The sequence below is a fragment of the Bombina bombina genome, chromosome 4 (assembly GCF_027579735.1).
Source record: "Bombina bombina isolate aBomBom1 chromosome 4, aBomBom1.pri, whole genome shotgun sequence".
In the NCBI taxonomy this organism is placed as follows: domain Eukaryota; kingdom Metazoa; phylum Chordata; class Amphibia; order Anura; family Bombinatoridae; genus Bombina; species Bombina bombina.
This window is the reverse complement of record NC_069502.1, coordinates 798418454-798439136: the sequence shown is the minus strand read 5'-3', so window position 1 is coordinate 798439136 and position 20683 is coordinate 798418454. Positions and strand designations below refer to the sequence as shown.

At 38.5% G+C, this 20683-nt stretch overlaps 1 protein-coding gene across 1 annotated transcript in view; it reads right to left on the bottom strand.

Annotated features, from left to right (window-relative positions):
- The window catches only part of LOC128657016 (zinc finger protein OZF-like), a 134505-nt gene that overhangs the window by 112150 nt on the left and 1672 nt on the right, over positions 1-20683 (bottom strand). Inside the window, exon 2 of the mRNA XM_053711240.1 lies at positions 2483-2605. Within this exon, the coding sequence (XP_053567215.1) occupies positions 2483-2560 (78 nt within the window). The 5' untranslated portion in view covers positions 2561-2605. The remainder of the gene's footprint in view (positions 1-2482; positions 2606-20683) is intronic.

The window sequence follows — 20683 nt, the reverse complement described above, 5'->3', positions numbered from 1 at the left end:
TTTATTTTACAGGTAATTTTGTATTTCTTTTAGCTAGGTAGTTATTAAATAGTTAATAACTATTTAATAACTATTCTACCTAGTTAAAATAAATACAAAGTTACCTGTAAAATAAATATAAATCCTAAAATAGCTACAATGTAATTATTAATTACATTGTAGCTATCTTAGGGTTTATTTTACAAGTAAGTATTTAGTTTTAAATAGGAATAATTTATTTAATGATAGTGTAGTGTTAGGTGTAATTGTAACTTAGGTTAGTTTTTATTTTACAGGTAAATTTCTCTTTATTTTAACTAGGTAGCTATTAAATAGTTAACTATTTAATAGCTATTGTACCTAGTTAAAATAAATTGAAATTTGCCTGTAAAATAAAAATAAATTCTAAAATAGATACAATATAATTATTATTTATATTGTAGCTATATTAGGGTTTATTTTAAAGGTAAGTATTTATTTTTAAATGGGATTAATTTAGTTAATAAGAGTTATAATATTTAGATGTATTTAATTAATATTTAAGTTAGGGGGTGATAGGGTTAGACTTAGGTTTAGGGGTTAATAATTTTATTATAGTTGCGGCGGTGTAGGGGGGGCAGGATAGGGGTTAATAAATTTATTATAGGTGGCGACAGTGTAGGGGGGGCAGATTAGGGGTTAAAACGTTTAATATAGGTGGCGGCGGGGTCCGGGAGCAGCGGTTTAGGGGTTAAACAATTTATTTAGTTGCGGCGGGGTATGGGATCGGCAGGATAGGGCTTAATAAATTTATTATAGATGGTGGCGGTACAGGGGGGGCAGGATAGGGGTTAATAGGTATTATGTAGGTGGCGGCGGGGTCCGGGAGCAGCGGTTTAGGGGTTAATCAGTTTATTAAAGTAGAGGTGGGCTCCGGGAGTGGCGGTTTAGGGGTTAATACATTTATAAGAGTTGCGGCGGGGTCTAGGAGTGGCGGTTTAGGGGTTAATAACTTTATTTAGTTGCGGGGGGCTCCGGGGGCGCCGGTATAGGGGGTAGAACAGTGTAGTTTAGTGTGGGTGCTTAGTGACAGCTTGTCAATAAAGCCGTAAAAAAGCCGAAGAGCAGCGAGATCGGATGAGTGATAACTATCACAGTCCGCTGCTCATCACCCCGTACTTGGTGCGGGGCTTTTTGACAGATTTATTGATAACTTTGGAGAGCGTATTCAGGTCCGCGGCGGCGATGGTAGGTGAGCTTAGGCGGGCGTATTGGGGCCAGAGATGGCAGGTAAGTAGACACGTTGATAACTAGAGGCCATTGTGTGTCAAGAAGGCAAAATACAGGACATACTACGTGAGATGGGTGACAAGTTTTTGAATAGGGCCTATCCTAAAGCGATTATAGAAAAGGAAATTGCAGAAATAAGTGAGATTACTAGGGATTCTTTGCTGTCAAGAAAAAAAAGTTAAAAAAGAAAATGACCAATTAGTTTTAGTCTCTAAATATAGTAAAAATAGTAGAGAGATTAAGAACATGGTACACAGACATTGTCATATCTTAAAAAATTGTAATCCCAATATTAGTAGTATCCAACAGACCACAATGATGGCTTTTAAAAGAAATCGTAGTTTGAAGGATTTATTGGTACAGATTGGTATAGGCAGCAGTAAGAAACCTACTCAAAGCTTTATAACAGAGAAGAATATGGGTTGTTATCCCTGTTTAGGCTGCTTCAGCTGTAATTCAATTAATAAAAGGAGCCACGTTTGTTCACCTCAGATCTGGCAAAATATACAAAATGAGGGATTATTATACTTGTAGCTCCATCTATGTTATATACCTAATAAAATGCCCGTGTTCTAAAATTTATTGGGGAGACAACAAGGAGGGCTAGTGACTGTATTAGGGAACATAAGTCAAACACCAGATGTGGGGAAAAGGATGCCCCTGTATCATCCCATTTTTTGGAAGCCAAACACTCTATTAGCCAATTGAGGTGGCAGATAATTGACCAACTCAAGATGCCCAGGAGGAGGGGTGACAGGGAATTACTATTAAAAAGGAGAGAGAGTTATATTGGATTTTCACAATGAATGCCCTTAAACCAAATGGCATTAACAAATAGTATGACATCTCTGTGTGTATTTAAGCATCTGTATGTGTATATATATACACACACATTTATTATGATTCACTGATTTAAATTGATGTGTTATGTTTTTAAGGTGCCACTTGGTGGTGCAGTTTTGAATGTGTACAGGTATGTTGTACAGGAAAATCGGAATAAGTAATTAAGGAACTTGATGGTACTAGTGTGCTATATAAGTGTATGTAATGATGGTTGAATCCCATAGCATGAGTAAGGGTTGAGAGCCCGAAACATTGCTGTCTGTTGGATTCACAATCTGGAATAAAGTGACCTGAATTGTATTGTGCTGTGGAGCTTTTTTATTTTATGGTGTATCAGAAGCAGCACAGTAAATAGGACCGGTGTCACATGACATTACCCAGAAGCTCTCACCTCTCCTGTCAGCAGGCAGATGATGCCCAGGGCCTGACTCAGGAACTGCTCTGCTATCTGCTTCCTGTATTTGTTCATCTTGTTCTTTGTCAGTGACTGAGTCTGATGTTATAAATGTGACACCTGCAAGAAGAAAGGAAGACAGTTAATGTGAGAGATGAAAAATAATCAGTAATCTTCCTGTATTTATATCAGGGTAAAGAGATGATTATGTGATATTAAACATGTTTATTTCACTTATGAGCAATCTAATACTACACGTGTGACCAGCTGCATATGCAGCAGATAACATAAAGTGATAAAATGTAACAATCTTTATATAGCATGTTTGACATTATGGGGCGTCACATTTATTTAGTAAGGGCCAGTAAATACAGTAGAGTTGCATGATAACAACACAATACAATATCACTTAATCTGAATTTCAAATGAGCAGTAGATTTTTTTTCTGACAAATTTCAAAGTTATATGTCTTTTTTTACTACCCCTGTATCATGTGACAGTCATCAGCCAATCACAAATGCATATACATATATTTCTTTCATGTAAGTGGCAAGAGTCCATGAGCTAGTGACGTATGGGATATACATTCCTACCAGGAGGGGGCAAAGTTTCCCAAACCTCAAAATGCCTATAAATACACCTCCCACCATACACATACCTCAGTTTTTACAAACTTTGCCTTCTGTGGAGGTGGTGAAGTAAGTTGTGCTTGATTTCTTCTGTGATATGCGCTTCTAAGCATTCTGAAGCCCGATTCCTCTCAGAGTACAGTGTTTGTTAGAGGGATGTAAAGGGAGTATTGCCTGTTGATTAAGTGGTTTCACTCATGGGAAATCCTTTCAAAGGCTCTCTGATTCATCCCCTGCCTCCCTTTTCAGAGCGACGTTATACTCCTATACCATTACCTCTGCTGATATGTTTCAGTACTGGTTTGGCTATCTGCTATATGTGGATGGGTGTCTTCAGGTAAGTATATATCTTTTTTTTAAGACACTCTCAGCTATGTTTGGCACTTTATATTATATTGTAAAGTTTTAAATATATGTGTTTTACTTATATTTGCCATGAGTCAGATCTATGTATATTTCCCTTTTGCAGTCCAGCAGTTTCAGTTTGAGAATCATGTTTTAGGAAGTTTATTTAACCCCTTAGTGACCAGACCACTTTTCAATTTGTTGACCATCTGGGACCAAGGCTATTTTTGCATTTCTGCGATGTTTGTATTTAACTGTAATTTTCCTCTTACTCATTTACTGTACCCACACATATTATATACTGTTTTTCTCGCCATTAAATGGACTTTCTAAAGATACCATTTTTTTCATCATATCTTATAATTTACTATAAAAAAAAATATAAAATATGAGGAAAAAATGAAAAAAATGCACTTTTTCTAACTTTGAGCCCCAAAATCTCTTACACATCTACAACCACCATAAAATACCAATGCTAAACAGTTTCTAAATTTTGTCCTGAGTTTATAAATACCCAATGTTTACATGTTCTTTGCTTTTTTTGCAAGTTATAGGGCAATAAGTACAAGTAGCACTTTGCTATTTCAAAACCATGTTTTTTCAAAATTGGCGATAGTTACATTGTAACACCAATATCTGTCATGAATCCCTGAATAACCCTTCAAATGTATATATTTTTTAAAAGAAGACAACCTAAGGTATTAAACTTGGGGTATTTTGACTTTTTTCATGCAACCATTTTACCACCAATCTATGCCAAAGTTTGGGGGGGAAAAAAAAATAATTTGATTTTTTGACAAAATAGCAATTTAAGAATACATTTACTGATAATATTAAGGGTTACTGCCAAATAACACCCTCATATGTCTTCAGCAGCATCTCCTGGGTACAGTGATACCACCCATGTATAGGTGTGTCGGGTTCTCGGGGGGCTAAAAGCTCTTATTTTTAGGGAGCGCATTCCAGTTTTTCAACTTGGAATTTTCACATCGGTCATCATGCACCCATGTCCTATTTGGGACATTTCTGAAGCTGGTCAATGGAATTTACCCCCATCAAACCATATATTTTTGAAAAGTAGACACCCTAGGGTATTTCAAATGCTTGTATTTTAACACTTTCCATGCACTAATTCAACCACCAGTCTTTGTCAAACTTTTGGGTAGTCATTATTTTGTGTTATTTTTCACACACATTGTACTTTAGGCATGGATTCTCAGTTCCTGTTATGTGTTACTGCCAAAAAAAACCTCAATATGTGTTCAACAACATCTCCTGAGTACAGTGATACCACCCATGTATAGGTGTGTCGGGTTCTCTGGGGGCTAAAAGGCCTTAATTTTAGGAAGCGCATTCCAGTTTTTCAACTTGGAATTTTCACATCGGTCATCATGCACCCATGTCCTATTTGGGACATTTCTGAAGCTGGCCAATGGAATTTACCCCCATCAAACCATATATTTTTGAAAAGTAGACACCCTAGGGTATTTCAAATGCTGGTATTTTAACACTTTCCATGCACTAATTCAACCACCAGTCTTTGTCAAACTTTTGGGTAGTCATTTTTTTGTGTTATTTTTCACACACATTGTATTTTAGGCATGGATTCTCAGTTCCTGTTATGTGTTACTGCCAAAAAGCACCTCAATATGTGTTCAACAACATCTCCTGAGTACAGCGATACCACCTATGTATAGGTGTGTTGGGTTCTCTGGGGGCTAGAAGGCCTTATTTTTAGGAAGCGCATTCCAGTTTTTCAACTTGGAATTTTCACATCGGTCATCATGCACCCATGTCCTATTTGGGACATTTCTGAAGCTGGTCAATGGAATTTACCCCCATCAAACCATATATTTTTGAAAAGTAGACACCCTAGGGTATTTCAAATGCTTGTATTTTAACACTTTCCATGCACTAATTCAACCACCAGTCTTTGTCAAACTTTTGGGTAGTCATTATTTTGTGTTATTTTTCACACACATTGTACTTTAGGCATGGATTCTCAGTTCCTGTTATGTGTTACTACCAAAAAAAACCTCAATATGTGTTCAACAACATCTCCTGAGTACAGTGATACCACCCATGTATAGGTGTGTCGGGTTCTCTGGGGGCTAAAAGGCCTTAATTTTAGGAAGCGCATTCCAGTTTTTCAACTTGGAATTTTCACATCGGTCATCATGCACCCATGTCCTATTTGGGACATTTCTGAAGCTGGTCAATGGAATTTACCCCCATCAAACCATATATTTTTGAAAAGTAGACACCCTAGGGTATTTCAAATGCTTGTATTTTAACACTTTCCATGCACTAATTCAACCACCAGTCTTTGTCAAACTTTTGGGTAGTCATTATTTTGTGTTATTTTTCACACACATTGTACTTTAGGCATGGATTCTCAGTTCCTGTTATGTGTTACTACCAAAAAAAACCTCAATATGTGTTCAACAACATCTCCTGAGTACAGTGATACCACCCATGTATAGGTGTGTCGGGTTCTCTGGGGGCTAAAAGGCCTTAATTTTAGGAAGCGCATTCCAGTTTTTCAACTTGGAATTTTCACATCGGTCATCATGCACCCATGTCCTATTTGGGACATTTCTGAAGCTGGTCAATGGAATTTACCCCCATCAAACCATATATTTTTGAAAAGTAGACACCCTAGGGTATTTCAAATGCTTGTATTTTAACACTTTCCATGCACTAATTCAACCACCAGTCTTTGTCAAACTTTTGGGTAGTCATTATTTTGTGTTATTTTTCACACACATTGTACTTTAGGCATGGATTCTCAGTTCCTGTTATGTGTTACTGCCAAAAAAAACCTCAATATGTGTTCAACAACATCTCCTGAGTACAGTGATACCACCCATGTATAGGTGTGTCGGGTTCTCTGGGGGCTAAAAGGCCTTAATTTTAGGAAGCGCATTCCAGTTTTTCAACTTGGAATTTTCACATCGGTCATCATGCACCCATGTCCTATTTGGGACATTTCTGAAGCTGGTCAATGGAATTTACCCCCATCAAACCATATATTTTTGAAAAGTAGACACCCTAGGGTATTTCAAATGCTTGTATTTTAACACTTTCCATGCACTAATTCAACCACCAGTCTTTGTCAAACTTTTGGGTAGTCATTATTTTGTGTTATTTTTCACACACATTGTACTTTAGGCATGGATTCTCAGTTCCTGTTATGTGTTACTGCCAAAAAAAACCTCAATATGTGTTCAACAACATCTCCTGAGTACAGTGATACCACCCATGTATAGGTGTGTCGGGTTCTCTGGGGGCTAAAAGGCCTTAATTTTAGGAAGCGCATTCCAGTTTTTCAACTTGGAATTTTCACATCGGTCATCATGCACCCATGTCCTATTTGGGACATTTCTGAAGCTGGTCAATGGAATTTACCCCCATCAAACCATATATTTTTGAAAAGTAGACACCCTAGGGTATTTCAAATGCTTGTATTTTAACACTTTCCATGCACTAATTCAACCACCAGTCTTTGTCAAACTTTTGGGTAGTCATTATTTTGTGTTATTTTTCACACACATTGTATTTTAGGCATGGATTCTCAGTTCCTGTTATGTGTTACTGCCAAAAAAAACCTCAATATGTGTTCAACAACATCTCCTGAGTACAGTGATACCACCCATGTATAGGTGTGTCGGGTTCTCTGGGGGCTAAAAGGCCTTAATTTTAGGAAGCGCATTCCAGTTTTTCAACTTGGAATTTTCACATCGGTCATCATGCACCCATGTCCTATTTGGGACATTTCTGAAGCTGGTCAATGGAATTTACCCCCATCAAACCATATATTTTTGAAAAGTAGACACCCTAGGGTATTTCAAATGCTTGTATTTTAACACTTTCCATGCACTAATTCAACCACCAGTCTTTGTCAAACTTTTGGGTAGTCATTATTTTGTGTTATTTTTCACACACATTGTACTTTAGGCATGGATTCTCAGTTCCTGTTATGTGTTACTGCCAAAAAAAACCTCAATATGTGTTCAACAACATCTCCTGAGTACAGTGATACCACCCATGTATAGGTGTGTCGGGTTCTCTGGGGGCTAAAAGGCCTTAATTTTAGGAAGCGCATTCCAGTTTTTCAACTTGGAATTTTCACATTGGTCATCATGCACCCATGTCCTATTTGGGACATTTCTGAAGCTGGTCAATGGAATTTACCCCCATCAAACCATATATTTTTGAAAAGTAGACACCCTAGGGTATTTCAAATGCTTGTATTTTAACACTTTCCATGCACTAATTCAACCACCAGTCTTTGTCAAACTTTTGGGTAGTCATTTTTTTGTGTTATTTTTCACACACATTGTACTTTAGGCATGGATTCTCAGTTCCTGTTATGTGTTACTGCCAAAAAACACCTCAATATGTGTTCAACAACATCTCCTGAGTACAGTGATACCACCCATGTATAGGTGTGTTGGGTTCTCTGGGGGCTAGAAGGCCTTATTTTTAGGAAGCGCATTCCAGTTTTTCAACTTGGAATTTTCACATCGGTCATCATGCACCCATGTCCTATTTGGGACATTTCTGAAGCCGGTCAATGAAATTTACCCCCATAAAACCATATATTTTTGAGAAGTAGACCCCCTAGGGTATTTGAAATGCTGGTATTTTCACACTTTCCATGAACTTATTTAACCACCAGTCTTTGTCAAACTTTTGGGTAGTCATTTTTTTGTGTTATTTTTCACACACATTGTACTTTAGGCATGGATTCTCAGTTCCTGTTATGTGTTACTGCCAAAAAACACCTCAATATGTGTTCAACAACATCTCCTGAGTACAGTGATACCACCCATGTATAGGTGTGTTGGGTTCTCTGGGGGCTAGAAGGCCTTATTTTTAGGAAGCGCATTCCAGTTTTTCAACTTGGAATTTTCACATCGGTCATCATGCACCCATGTCCTATTTGGGACATTTCTGAAGCCGGTCAATGAAATTTACCCCCATAAAACCATATATTTTTGAGAAGTAGACCCCCTAGGGTATTTGAAATGCTGGTATTTTCACACTTTCCATGAACTTATTTAACCACCAGTCTTTGTCAAACTTTTGGGTAGTCATTTTTTTGTGTTATTTTTCACACACATTGTACTTTAGGCATGGATTCTCAGTTCCTGTTATGTGTTTACTGCCAAAAAACACCTCAATATGTGTTCAACAACATCTCCTGAGTACAGTGATACCACCCATGTATAGGTGTGTTGGGTTCTCTGGGGGCTAGAAGGCCTTATTTTTAGGAAGCGCATTCCATTTTTTACACTTCCCATTTTCACATCCCATGCACCCATGTTCTATTTAAGACATTTCTGAAGCCGGCCAATGTAATTTACCCCCATAAAACCATATATTTTTGAAAAGTAGACATCCTAGGGTATTTCAAATGCAGGTGTTTTAACACTTTCCATACACTAATTCAACCACTAGTCTTTGTCAAACTATTGGGCATTCATTTCTTTGTGTTATTTTTCACATACATTGTACTTTAGACATGGATTCACAGCTCCTGTTATGTGTTACTACCAAAGAAGACACCAATATGTGGTCACCAACATCTCCTGAGTTCAGTGATACCACCTATGCATAGGTTTGGTGGCTTGTTTGGGCGGTGCAATGCCAAATGTCTGACATGTGTTTGTGATTTTTTTTCACATTTAACATATTTTCTTTGCCTATCGTCTTTTTTTGGGGGTCTTTTAACATACCCCAATTTATTTGTTTTCCATAAATGTGATTATATTTAAAAAGTTGACCCCCCAAGGTATTATACATGGAGTGGTTTGATGACTTTGATGCAACCGTTTTAGCCCAAAAAATTGGAGAAAGTATATGGTGGTAATTTTTCAATTTTCATTGTTACAGACACATTGCTTTTTTACTATGATTTAGGAGAGACTGTTGTAAGTTATTGCAAAAGAATACTTTAGGTTGTTTTCTGCAAGGCACCCTGAGTACACCTATGCCCCCCATGCATAGGTTTGCCAGGATTTTGGGAAGGTTATGTTACATGATTTTAGTTATTAAAAATGAGAGTATTTCTTCTGATAGGCCTATCTTTAGTTTGGGGCCTATCACATACCCCACTTTTATTTATTGCATTCAAAGTGTATATTTTTTAAATGTTGACACCCCAAGGTATTGTATATGGTGTGCTTTGATGCCTTTGAAGCAACCGTTTTAGCCCAAAAAATTGGAGAAAGTATATGGTGGTAATTTTTCAATTTTCATTTTTACAGACACATTGCTTTTTGACTATGATTTAGGAGAGATTGTTGTAAGTTATTGCAAAAGAATACTTCAGGTTGTTTTCTGCAAGGCACCCTGAGTACACCTATGCCCCCCATGCATAGGTTTGCCAGGATTTTGGGAAGGTTATGTTACAATTTTATGACTTGTGATTTTAGTTATTAAAAATGAGAGTATTTCTTCTGATAGGCCTATCTTTAGTTTGGGGCCTATCACATACCCCACTTTTATTTATTACATTCAAAGTGTATATTTTTTAAATGTTGACACCCCAAGGTATTGTATATGGTGTGCTTTGATGCCTTTGAAGCAACCGTTTTAGCCCAAAAAATTGGAGAAAGTATATGGTGGTAATTTTTCAATTTTCATTGTTACAGACACATTGCTTTTTTACTATGATTTAGGAGAGACTGTTGTAAGTTATTGCAAAAGAATACTTCAGGTTGTTTTCTGCAAGGCACCCTGAGTACACCTATGCCCCCCATGCATAGGTTTGCCAGGATTTTGGGAAGGTTATGTTACATGATTTTAGTTATTAAAAATGAGAGTATTTCTTCTGATAGGCCTATCTTTAGTTTGGGGCCTATCACATACCCCACTTTTATTTATTGCATTCAAAGTGTATATTTTTTAAATGTTGACACCCCAAGGTATTGTATATGGTGTGCTTTGATGCCTTTGAAGCAACCGTTTTAGCCCAAAAAATTGGAGAAAGTATATGGTGGTAATTTTTCAATTTTCATTTTTACAGACACATTGCTTTTTGACTATGATTTAGGAGAGATTGTTGTAAGTTATTGCAAAATAATACTTCAGGTTGTTTTCTGCAAGGCACCCTGAGTACACCTATGCCCCCCATGCATAGGTTTGCCAGGATTTTGGGAAGGTTATGTTACAATTTTATGACTTGTGATTTTAGTTATTAAAAATGAGAGTATTTCTTCTGATAGGCCTATCTTTAGTTTGGGGCCTATCGCATACCCCACTTTTATTTATTGCATTCAAAGTGTATATTTTTTAAATGTTGACACCCCAAGGTATTGTATATGGTGTGCTTTGATGCCTTTGAAGCAACCGTTTTAGCCCAAAAAATTGGAGAAAGTGTATGGTGGTAATTTTTCAATTTTCATTTTTACAGACACATTGCTTTTTGACTATAATTTAGGAGAGACTGTTGTAAGTTATTACAAAAACATACTTCAGGTTGTTTTCTGCAAGGCACCCTGAGAACACCTATGTCCCCCATGCATAGGTTTGACAGGGGTTTTGGTTAAAAAAAAAACAGGCCCAATTTTAGAAAAAAATAGAGTAGTGAAATGTAAAAATCTGGCACAGTAAAAGTAAAAAAAACAAAAAAACATCTAACTATAAACATAACCAAAAAAAATATATATATATGTAACAGCAAATGTATTTATTTTTTTTAAAAATTGACCATTGTATGGTACCGCTTGAAGCAGTCCCCAATGCAGAGTGCAGGCTGTCCAGGGCAATCAGGACAGTAATATATGGTGTCCCTTCTCTTCCCCCTCTTGGTACAGACTCTGCATTTTTTTTGTGGTTTCTGCTTTGTGGCATTAGGGGGGATTTTAAAAATAAAATGGGTAGCCCCAACTCTGCTCTCTCCCATCACCGCCCGGGGAGCAGGTGCATCATGGTACAAAATCCCCGTAATAATCTGGAGCTGAAACTGTAAAAAAGTCTTTTTAACTCTGGGGTTTGCTTTTTTGAACAACAAAAAAGCGTTGTGGGTTGCAATCTGCATTAGGTAAATTGCAACCTTTTTGTACCAGGCCCTTGTCTTCCGCATAATTAGATAGGGCTGCAGCAGCTGATCAGCCAGATCAACCCCACCCATATGCCGGTTATAAGACTTGATGCACACTGGCTTCCTTATGATCTCAGCTCTGCCACATACAGAAACCGCCACCGTCCTCTCTGTGTGGATGGTGGTAAGAAGGTATACATCCTTCTTGTCTCTGTACTTCAGTGCCAACAGCTCCTCTTGGCGCAGAGCTGAGGTCTCCCCCCTTCGTAGCCGGTTGCGTACAAGCTGTCCTGGGAAACCTGCGCGGTTTTTTTTAATTGTACCGCAAGCTACTGTATCAAAGCAATACAGTAGCTTGAACAAAAGGACACTTGTATAAAAATTGTCTAAGTACAAGGGATACCCTTTGTTCATTAGGGGTAATATCAGGTCCCAGACAATCTTGCCAGTGGTTCCCATATGTTCTGGGCAACCTGGAGGGTCAAGGTGGCTATCCTTTCCCTCATACACCCGGAAGGCCTGAGTATACCCAGTCTCGCTGTCACAGAGCTTATACACCTTTACCCCATATCTGGAGCGTTTGGAAGGAATATACTGCTTGAATCCCAGCCTTCCCTTATACTTCATTAGGGATTCATCAACGCATATATTCCTTCCAGGTGTATAAGCCTCTGCAAACCTGGCAGAAAAGTGGGTTATCAGGGGGCGGATTTTATACAGCCTGTCAAATTGGGGATGCTCCCTAGGGGGGCACAGGCTGTTGTCGCTGAAGTGCATGAAATGCAGAATCATTTCATACCTCTTCCTCGACATAGTCTGGGAGAAAATGGGGGTAGAGCAGATGGGGCTAGTACTCCAGTAGGAGCGAATGGAGGGTTTCTTTATGATGCCCATCAGCATAGTCAATGCCCAGAATTTTTTGAATTCTGGCACATTGATGGGGGCCCATTGCTGCTTTGCCAAATATGTTCCAGGCTTTGCAGCACGGAACTGATGGGCATATAAATTAGTTTGGGCGACAATGTTCCCCAATATATCATCGCCCAGAAACACTTCCAGAAACTGCTGGGGGCTAAAACCTGCCACATCTATATTTATGCCAGCATTTGCTGTGAAGGGTGGGATATCTGGCCTCTGGAGATGAGGCGTTACCCACTCTTCAGCAGCAATGGCAGCAACACGCCTCCTTCTGGCAGGGGGGCTAGCAGGGGGGCTGGCAGGGGGGCTGGCAGGGGGGCTAGCAGCCACAGATACATCACTATCAGTTGAGACTGCATCTAGTGATGTATCTGAGCACATGGCAGGGTCAAAATTGGGGTCTGAGTCAGAAATAGAGGCATCTGACTCTGACGCAAGGATGGCATACGCCTCCTCAGCACTATATCTTTTCTGTGACATTTTTGTATCACAGAAAACAATTACTAAAAAAAATTAAATTAACTAAATTAATTAACTAAATTAACTAGCAAAAAAGTACAGCTATGCTACTGCCAGTGATTTATAGCGATCACTGGCAAGCTAGAGGTTAATGGCTCTGAAAATTAAATTAAATTAACTAAATTAATTAACTAAATTAACTAGCAAAAAAGTGCACCTTTGCTACTGCCAGTGATATATAGCGATCACTGGCAAGCTAGGGGTTAATGGCTCTGAAAATTAAATTAAATTAACTAAATGTTTCTGAAAAGAGCCTTTGGGTTTTTAAAAAATTACAACAACAAAATTAACCCCTAAAAAAATGCACAGACAGCAAAATGCAGCAAAAAAAAAAGTGCACCTTTGCTACTGCCAGTGATATATAGCGATCACTGGCAAGCTAGGGGTTAATGGCTCTGAAAATTAAATTAAATTAACTAAATGTTTCTGAAAAGAGCCTTTGGGTTTTTAAAAAATTACAACAACAAAATTAACCCCTAAAAAAATGCATAGACAGCAAAATGCAGCAAAAAAAAAAGTGCACCTTTGCTACTGCCAGTGATATATAGCGATCACTGGCAAGCTAGGGGTTAATGGCTCTGAAAATTAAATTAAATTAACTAAATGTTTCTGAAAAGAGCCTTTGGGTTTTTAAAAAATTACAACAACAAAATTAACCCCTAAAAAAATGCACAGACAGCAAAATGCAGCAAAAAAAAAAGTGCACCTTTGCTACTGCCAGTGATATATAGCGATCACTGGCAAGCTAGGGGTTAATGGCTCTGAAAATTAAATTAAATTAACTAAATGTTTCTGAAAAGAGCCTTTGGGTTTTTTAAAAATTACAACAACAAAATTAACCCCTAAAAAAACGCACAGACAGCAAAATGCAGCAAAAAAAAAGTGCACCTATGTTACTGCCAGTGATATATAGTGATCACTGGCAAGCTAGGGGTTAATGGCTCTGAAAAGAGCCTTTGGTTCTATATTTTTTAACAAATAAAAGAAATAAATCTCTCTCTCTCCTAAATACAGGTCTCTCTCTCTCTCCAACAAAATGGCAAGTGAGGAGAGGGAGGGAGATCCACACTGATCATAGTCAATATTTACAAATATTGACATGATCAGACAAATGGGGTATTTTATTATTATTATTTTTTTTAGGGTGGGAGGCTCAGATTGGGTGACCCTAGCTTGCCCCTATGATGATGCAGGCTAGGGACACCCCCAGAGGCCCCATGATGCACTGGGCATCGCCATCTTGGATGCCTAGTGAAGGGGGAGGGGGGGGGGCTATTTAGGGCTTTTTTTTTTTTTATTCGTTTTTTTTTTTTTATTATTTTTATTTTAATTTATAACTAACTAAGTGCCTCGACCCACCGAGGCACTTAGCAAACAAGCAGAGCATCGGAAGCGTGTCCGATCGCTTCCGATGCTCTGAAACACTGCCGGGCTCCACGTGGAGCGAAACCGGAAGTGATCACTCGTGGGGGAGTGATCAATCCGGTCCCGGCACTCGGGAACAGTATTGCAGGATGCCTAGACCTCAAGGCAAGCCTGCAATACTGTTAGAGCAGCTGGAAGCGATTTCGATCGCTTCCAGTGCTCTGTTAAACCGACGACGTATGCCATACGTCCTCGGTCGTTAAGTGCTTTTTTTTTGAGGACGTATGGCATACGTCGTCGGTCGTTAAGGGGTTAAACGTTATTTCTTACCTGGGGTTTCAGTCTTTTTTTTCCAATTTGACTTGTTTTTCCTTAATTTTGCGGGCAAATCTAGGCTTGCGCGGAAGCAAAATGCTGTTATTTATGGCGTCATTCTTTGCGCAAATTTTTTTTGGCCGCGAGTTTCGTAATTTCCTGCTTCTTTGTTGACGCTAGTTGTTTTGGCGCGAAGTCGCACTTGTTATGACGCGAGTTGCATCATATCCTGGTGTTGGTTTGGCGCCCACAAAATTTTCAATTCCTTTTGTATCGTGCGTCATACCTGGCGCAGAAAAATAAAATATAAAATGTTTTTGTGTTTTTGCCCCACTTCCTTTTATGCTTCTTGCTCTCTTTATATTTTAGAGAGCTATGCTTTTTTCCCATTCCTGAAACTGCTATATGTGGAAATTGATTCATTTTTTTAAATGTTAATTTTTTTCCTTTTAAATTTTGCAAGATGTCTCAGACTGTTCCTGACTCTGATGTTGCTATAGAAACTAAGAAGCCCTGAACACATTTCTTCGACAAGCTAAGTGTGGTTTTTTATTGTCAAACTGATTTTATTCTCTTCAGCTTAATTATGTGGCAATTATTTATCTTATTTATGCTGTTAATGTTTCTATATGTACAAATACATTTACTGTTTTTAATTTTTCAGTTTAATGTACCTGATTAATTCTGCAGATTTTGCATGTTATTACTGCAATCATAAGAAGGCTATGACTGTTTTTGTGTCTTCAAATAAACTTATAAGGTCTTTCCAAAATTGTTATAAGTTTAAATCAATTTTGTTTTGACTGACAGCATACTTAAAGGGACAGTCAAGTCCAAAAAAAACTTTCATTTTTCAAATAGGGCATGTAATTTTAAACAACTTTCCAATTTACTTTTATCAACAATTTTGCTTTGTTCTCTAGGTATTCTAGTTGAAAGCAAACCTAGGAAGACTCATATGATAATTTCTAAGCCCTTGAAGCTCGCCTCTATTTTATTTACTTTTCACAGCAGGGGAGAGCAAGCTCATGTAGGCCATATAGATAGCATTGTGATCACGCCCGTGGCTAGTGGCAGACACTGCACTAATTGGCTAAAATGCAACTATATGCAAAATAACTAAAAGTCATGTGATTAGGGGCGGTCAGAAGATGCTTAGATACAAGTTAGTCACAGAAGCAAAAAGTGTATTAATATAACAGTGTTGGTTTTGCAAAAAACTGGGGAATGGGTAATAAAGGGATTATCTATCTTTTTAAACAACAAAAATTCTGGTGTTGACTGTCCCTTTAAGTTTATTCTACTGATGAGGGTTCTTTGGCTCAAAGGATCCTGCATCAGAGACTGTACTTGACAAATCTTCTTTTTTATTTTTATAATTGAACATTTTTTGTTCTTTATTAAGGAAGTTTTGATAATTTTAGGTATTAGGAGTCTAGTCCTCCTAATTAATATGTTGTATTCAATTTAAGATTTCTTTAAATTGCTCCTGAGTTTTTTGCTATTCTAGATGCTATCTATGATATGTTTGCTAGAATGGTTTAAAAATGATTGCTTTTTTGGGAATGTACTACTATTTCTATGGAAGTTGGTACTTATTTTCAGATTTTTTTCAAGTTTCAATCCTACCTTAAAGAGCATATTTGCATACTGTTTTTATTCTTAGTTCAGCTATATCTATGTCTGATATTGCTGATCTCTCAACTTTATTTTTGGACTGTTAGTATAAGCAGTTTTCAGATTCTGAAGTACAGGTAGCCCTCAGTTTACACCGGGGTTAGGTTCCAGAAGGAATGGTTGTAAATCGAAACCGTTGTAAATTAAAACACAGTTTATAATGTAAGTCAATAGGAAGTGAGGGAGTTAGGTTCCAGGTCCCTCTCAAAATTGTCATAAGTAACACCTAAACATTATTTTTAAAGCTTTGAAATAAAGACTTTAAATGCTAAACAGCATTTTAAACCTAATAAAATAATCACACAACACAGAATATATAATTAAACTAAGTTAAATGAACAAAAACATTTCCTAAACAGCATTATAAACCTAATAAAATAATCACACAACACAGACTTCACTTGCATTTTTCTGCAAACAGTTCTTTCTATGCATTCCAATCTGGACTGATTTATAGACAGGAAGATCTTGTTCCTTTGAAAACTGCTCAATAGCTCAGGTCTAGTTACACAAATTAATTTCAGCTTGCTTGGCTTGCATATCTTTGCTGCAACACAAGCGGACAGCTCCACCTACTGGCTATTTTAATCAATGTACTGCTTCTCAATGCTTTTCAATAGCAGTCACATGACTGGGAAAAAAAAAGGTTGTTATTCTGAAACTGCTTAAATTGAACCGTTGTAAACCGAGGGCCACCTGTATATAACATTGTTCATTTACTTCAAAATGTATTCATTTTTAGGATAGTATATTTGTTGTCATTTAAGATTAATTTTATATCTATGTTTTTAGCTTTTCTACTTAGAAAGAGCTTCATGTTTTTAATCTTGAATTTTGACATGGTCTAAATATATTTTATTATCTCTAAATAAATGTTAGTTATTAAGACTGCATGAAAATGTGGTTTTTAAACCAGTTCTTCTGGTGGGGAGGCAGATTAAGTTATTTTTGGATGGATTCAGTCCAAAGTCTATAGAATATTATTCTTAGGGTTTTGATTAGATTTTTAGAATGAGACCACCTTTGGGAAGATTATTTCTCATGTTTCAATACACTCTGTGAAGGTTCAGGTTTCTTCTGACATATATTTCAGAACTGGAATTTTTTTCAGAGGTGTTTGTACCAGTTCCTTAGCAAGAACAGGGTTTGGGTTTCTATTCAAATCTATTCTTTGTCCCAAAGAAGGAAGATTCATTCAAACCAATCTTAGATCTGAAAACTTTATATCCTTTTGTGTGTGTCCCAACTTTCAAGATGGCGACTATAAGGACCGTTGTGCCTTTTGTTCAGCAAGGTCATTACATGTTCACAATAGTTTTATGGGACGCTTATCCTCAAATTTCAATTCATTCAGACCATTTTTGGGTTTCTGAGATTCTCTTTTGTAGACAAGCTTTACCAATTTGTTACTTTTCCATTTGGTCTAACGACAGCTCCAAGAATATTTTTTAAGGTTCTCGGTGCCCTTCTATATGTATTCAGAGAGCATGGTATTGCGGTGTTCTCCTTATTTGGATAATATCTTGGTACTAGCTCAATTCTTTCATTTAGCAGAATCTCACACGATTCATCTAGTGTTGTTTTTTCAAAAGACATGGTTGGAGGATCAATTTGCCTAAGAGTTTTGTGATTCCTTAGGCAAAGGGTCACCTTTTTAGGTTTCCAGATAAATTCAATGTCTTCGAATCTGTCTTTTATAGTCAAGAGACTAATTAAATTAGTTTTAGCTTGTCTAAACATAATTTATGTAAGAACTTACCGGATAAATTAATTTCTTTCATAGTGGCAAGAGTCAATGAGACCCACTCTTTTTTGTGGTGGTTATGATTTTTTGTATAAAAACACATTATTTTTCCAGTTCCTCTTTTGTATGCTTTTTTACACCTCACTACTTGGCTATACGTTAAAACTGAGATATGTGTGTTGTAGGAGGTGTATTTATAGGCATTTTGAGGTTTGGGAAACTTTGCCCCCTCCTGGTAGATTTGTATATCCCATACATCACTAACTCATGGACTCTTGCCACTATGAAAGAAATGAATTTATCAGGTAAGTTCTTACATAAATTATGTTTTTGTGACTTCTTGCACATGCTCAGTAGGAGCGGGTGACTCAAAAAGTGCAAATATAAAATGGAGTGCACATTTTGTTAATCAAAGTAAATTGGAAAGGTGTTTAAAAATTGCATGCTCTATCTGAATCATGAATGTTTAATTTTGACTTTAGTGTCCCTTTAAGCTCATTAGAAGCAAAATAAGGTGACTGTACACAGGAATATGCAATGTTATCTGATAAATCAGGAAGCAGATGTAAAACACTAAGTGCCTCAGCTCCCTGGTTACCAGGCATCCTGTAATTTATGGGATTATCCAAAACTGGTAGCTCTGTCCTGCTGCACCCAAGTTTTTCATCTGCTGTTTATGCTCAAACCGGAATCTGCCCCAAATCATACAACCCAAATATTACCTTGATCATAGGATAAAATTACAAATTATGTGAGGCTGCTAAACGGAGGACACAACAAATACTGTGCACCAAGTAATTGCCCTATACATGTGTTGTAAGCCTGGTCTTTATACCTACTACCCTCTGAACAGCTGTGCTTGTGCTTCATTTTATTTTATTATTTATATATATATATATATATATATATATATATATATATATATATATATATATATATATATATATAGTGGTTTCCTTCATATTTAGTTAAATGTCTTCATCTTCTTCTTTTTTTAAACTTTTTCCCAGTTATGTCACATCCTGTATGGTGCAACCATGCAGACTGACCTTCTGTGACCCCATCACATACAAAAGTGATATATATACAATTATTATAAACAGGTCAGACTTGTACCCATCACCTACATACAGCTTGCTCATTGTATCAGCCCCCTCACACTGTAGTCCCTATACAGACTCTCAGCCCCTCTCTGTCTCACACCTAAGTCCCTGTACAAGTTCTCAGACCCCACTGTCTCACAGCCTAGCTCCTGTACCGGCCTGTACAGTCCCTGTATCCTCCCCCCTCTGATTCACTCCCCAGACCCTCTAAAGTCTCTCAGCCCACCTCCGTCTCACACTCCAGCCCTTGTACAGGCTCTCAGCCCCCTCTGTCTCACACCTCAGCCCCTGTACAGGTTCTTAGCCCCTCGCTCTCTCTCACATCCCAGCCCCAGTACAGGTTATTAGCCTCTCGCTCTCGCTCACACCCCATTCCCAGTACAGTTTACAGCTCCCCTCTGTCTCACAGTTCAGCCCATGTACAGGTTCTTAGCCTCTCGCTCTCTCTCACATCCCAGCCCCAATACAGGTTTTCAGTCCCCCTCTGTCTCATAATCCAGACCCTATACAGACTCTCAGCCCCCTCTGTCTCACACCCCAGCCCCTATAGAGACTCTCAATCCCTCTGTCTCACACCCCAGTCCCTGTGTAGACTCTCAGCCCCCTTTGTCTCACACCCCAGCTCCTATACAGACTCTCAAACCCTCTGTCTCACACCCCAGTCCCTGTGTACTCTCAGCCCCTTCTGTCTCACACCCCAGTCCCTGTGTACTCTCAGCCCCTTCTGTCTCACACCCCAGTCCCTGTGTACTCTCAGCCCCTTCTGTCTCACACCCCAGTCCCTGTGTACTCTCAGCCCCTTCTGTCTCACACCCCAGTCCCTGTGTACTCTCAGCCCCTTCTGTCTCACACCCCAGTCCCTGTGTACTCTCAGCCCCTTCTGTCTCACACCCCAGCCCATATACAGATTCTCCACCCCTCTGTCTCACACCACATCCCTTGTACATGCTTTCAGTCCCCCTCTGTCTCATAATCCAGACCATATACAGACTCTCAGCCCCCTCTGTCTCACACCCCAGCCCCTATAGAGACTCTCAATCCCTCTGTCTCACACCCCAGTCCCTGTGTAGACTCTCAGCCCCCTCTGTCTCACACCTCAGCTCCTATACAGACTCTCAAACCCTCTGTCTCACACCCCAGTCCCTGTGTACTCTCAGCCCCTTCTGTCTCACACCCCAGTCCCTGTGTACTCTCAGCCCCTTCTGTCTCACACCCCAGCCCATATACAGATTCTCAACCCCTCTGTCTCACACCGCATCCCTTGTACATGCTTTCAGCCCCCTCTGTCTCACACCTCTGCCCCTGTACGAACTCTCAACCCCTCTCTCTCTCTCTCTCTCTCACACCCCAATCCTGTATTGGTTTGCAACCATCCTCTGCCTCACACCTAAGCCCCTGTGTAAGATATCATCCCTCCTCTCTCTCACACCCCAGCCCCTGTGCAGACTCTCAGCCCCCTCTGTCTAACTCTCTAGCTCCCATACAAACCCTTAGCCCTCTCCTTTGTCTCACAGTCCAGCCCTTGTACAGACC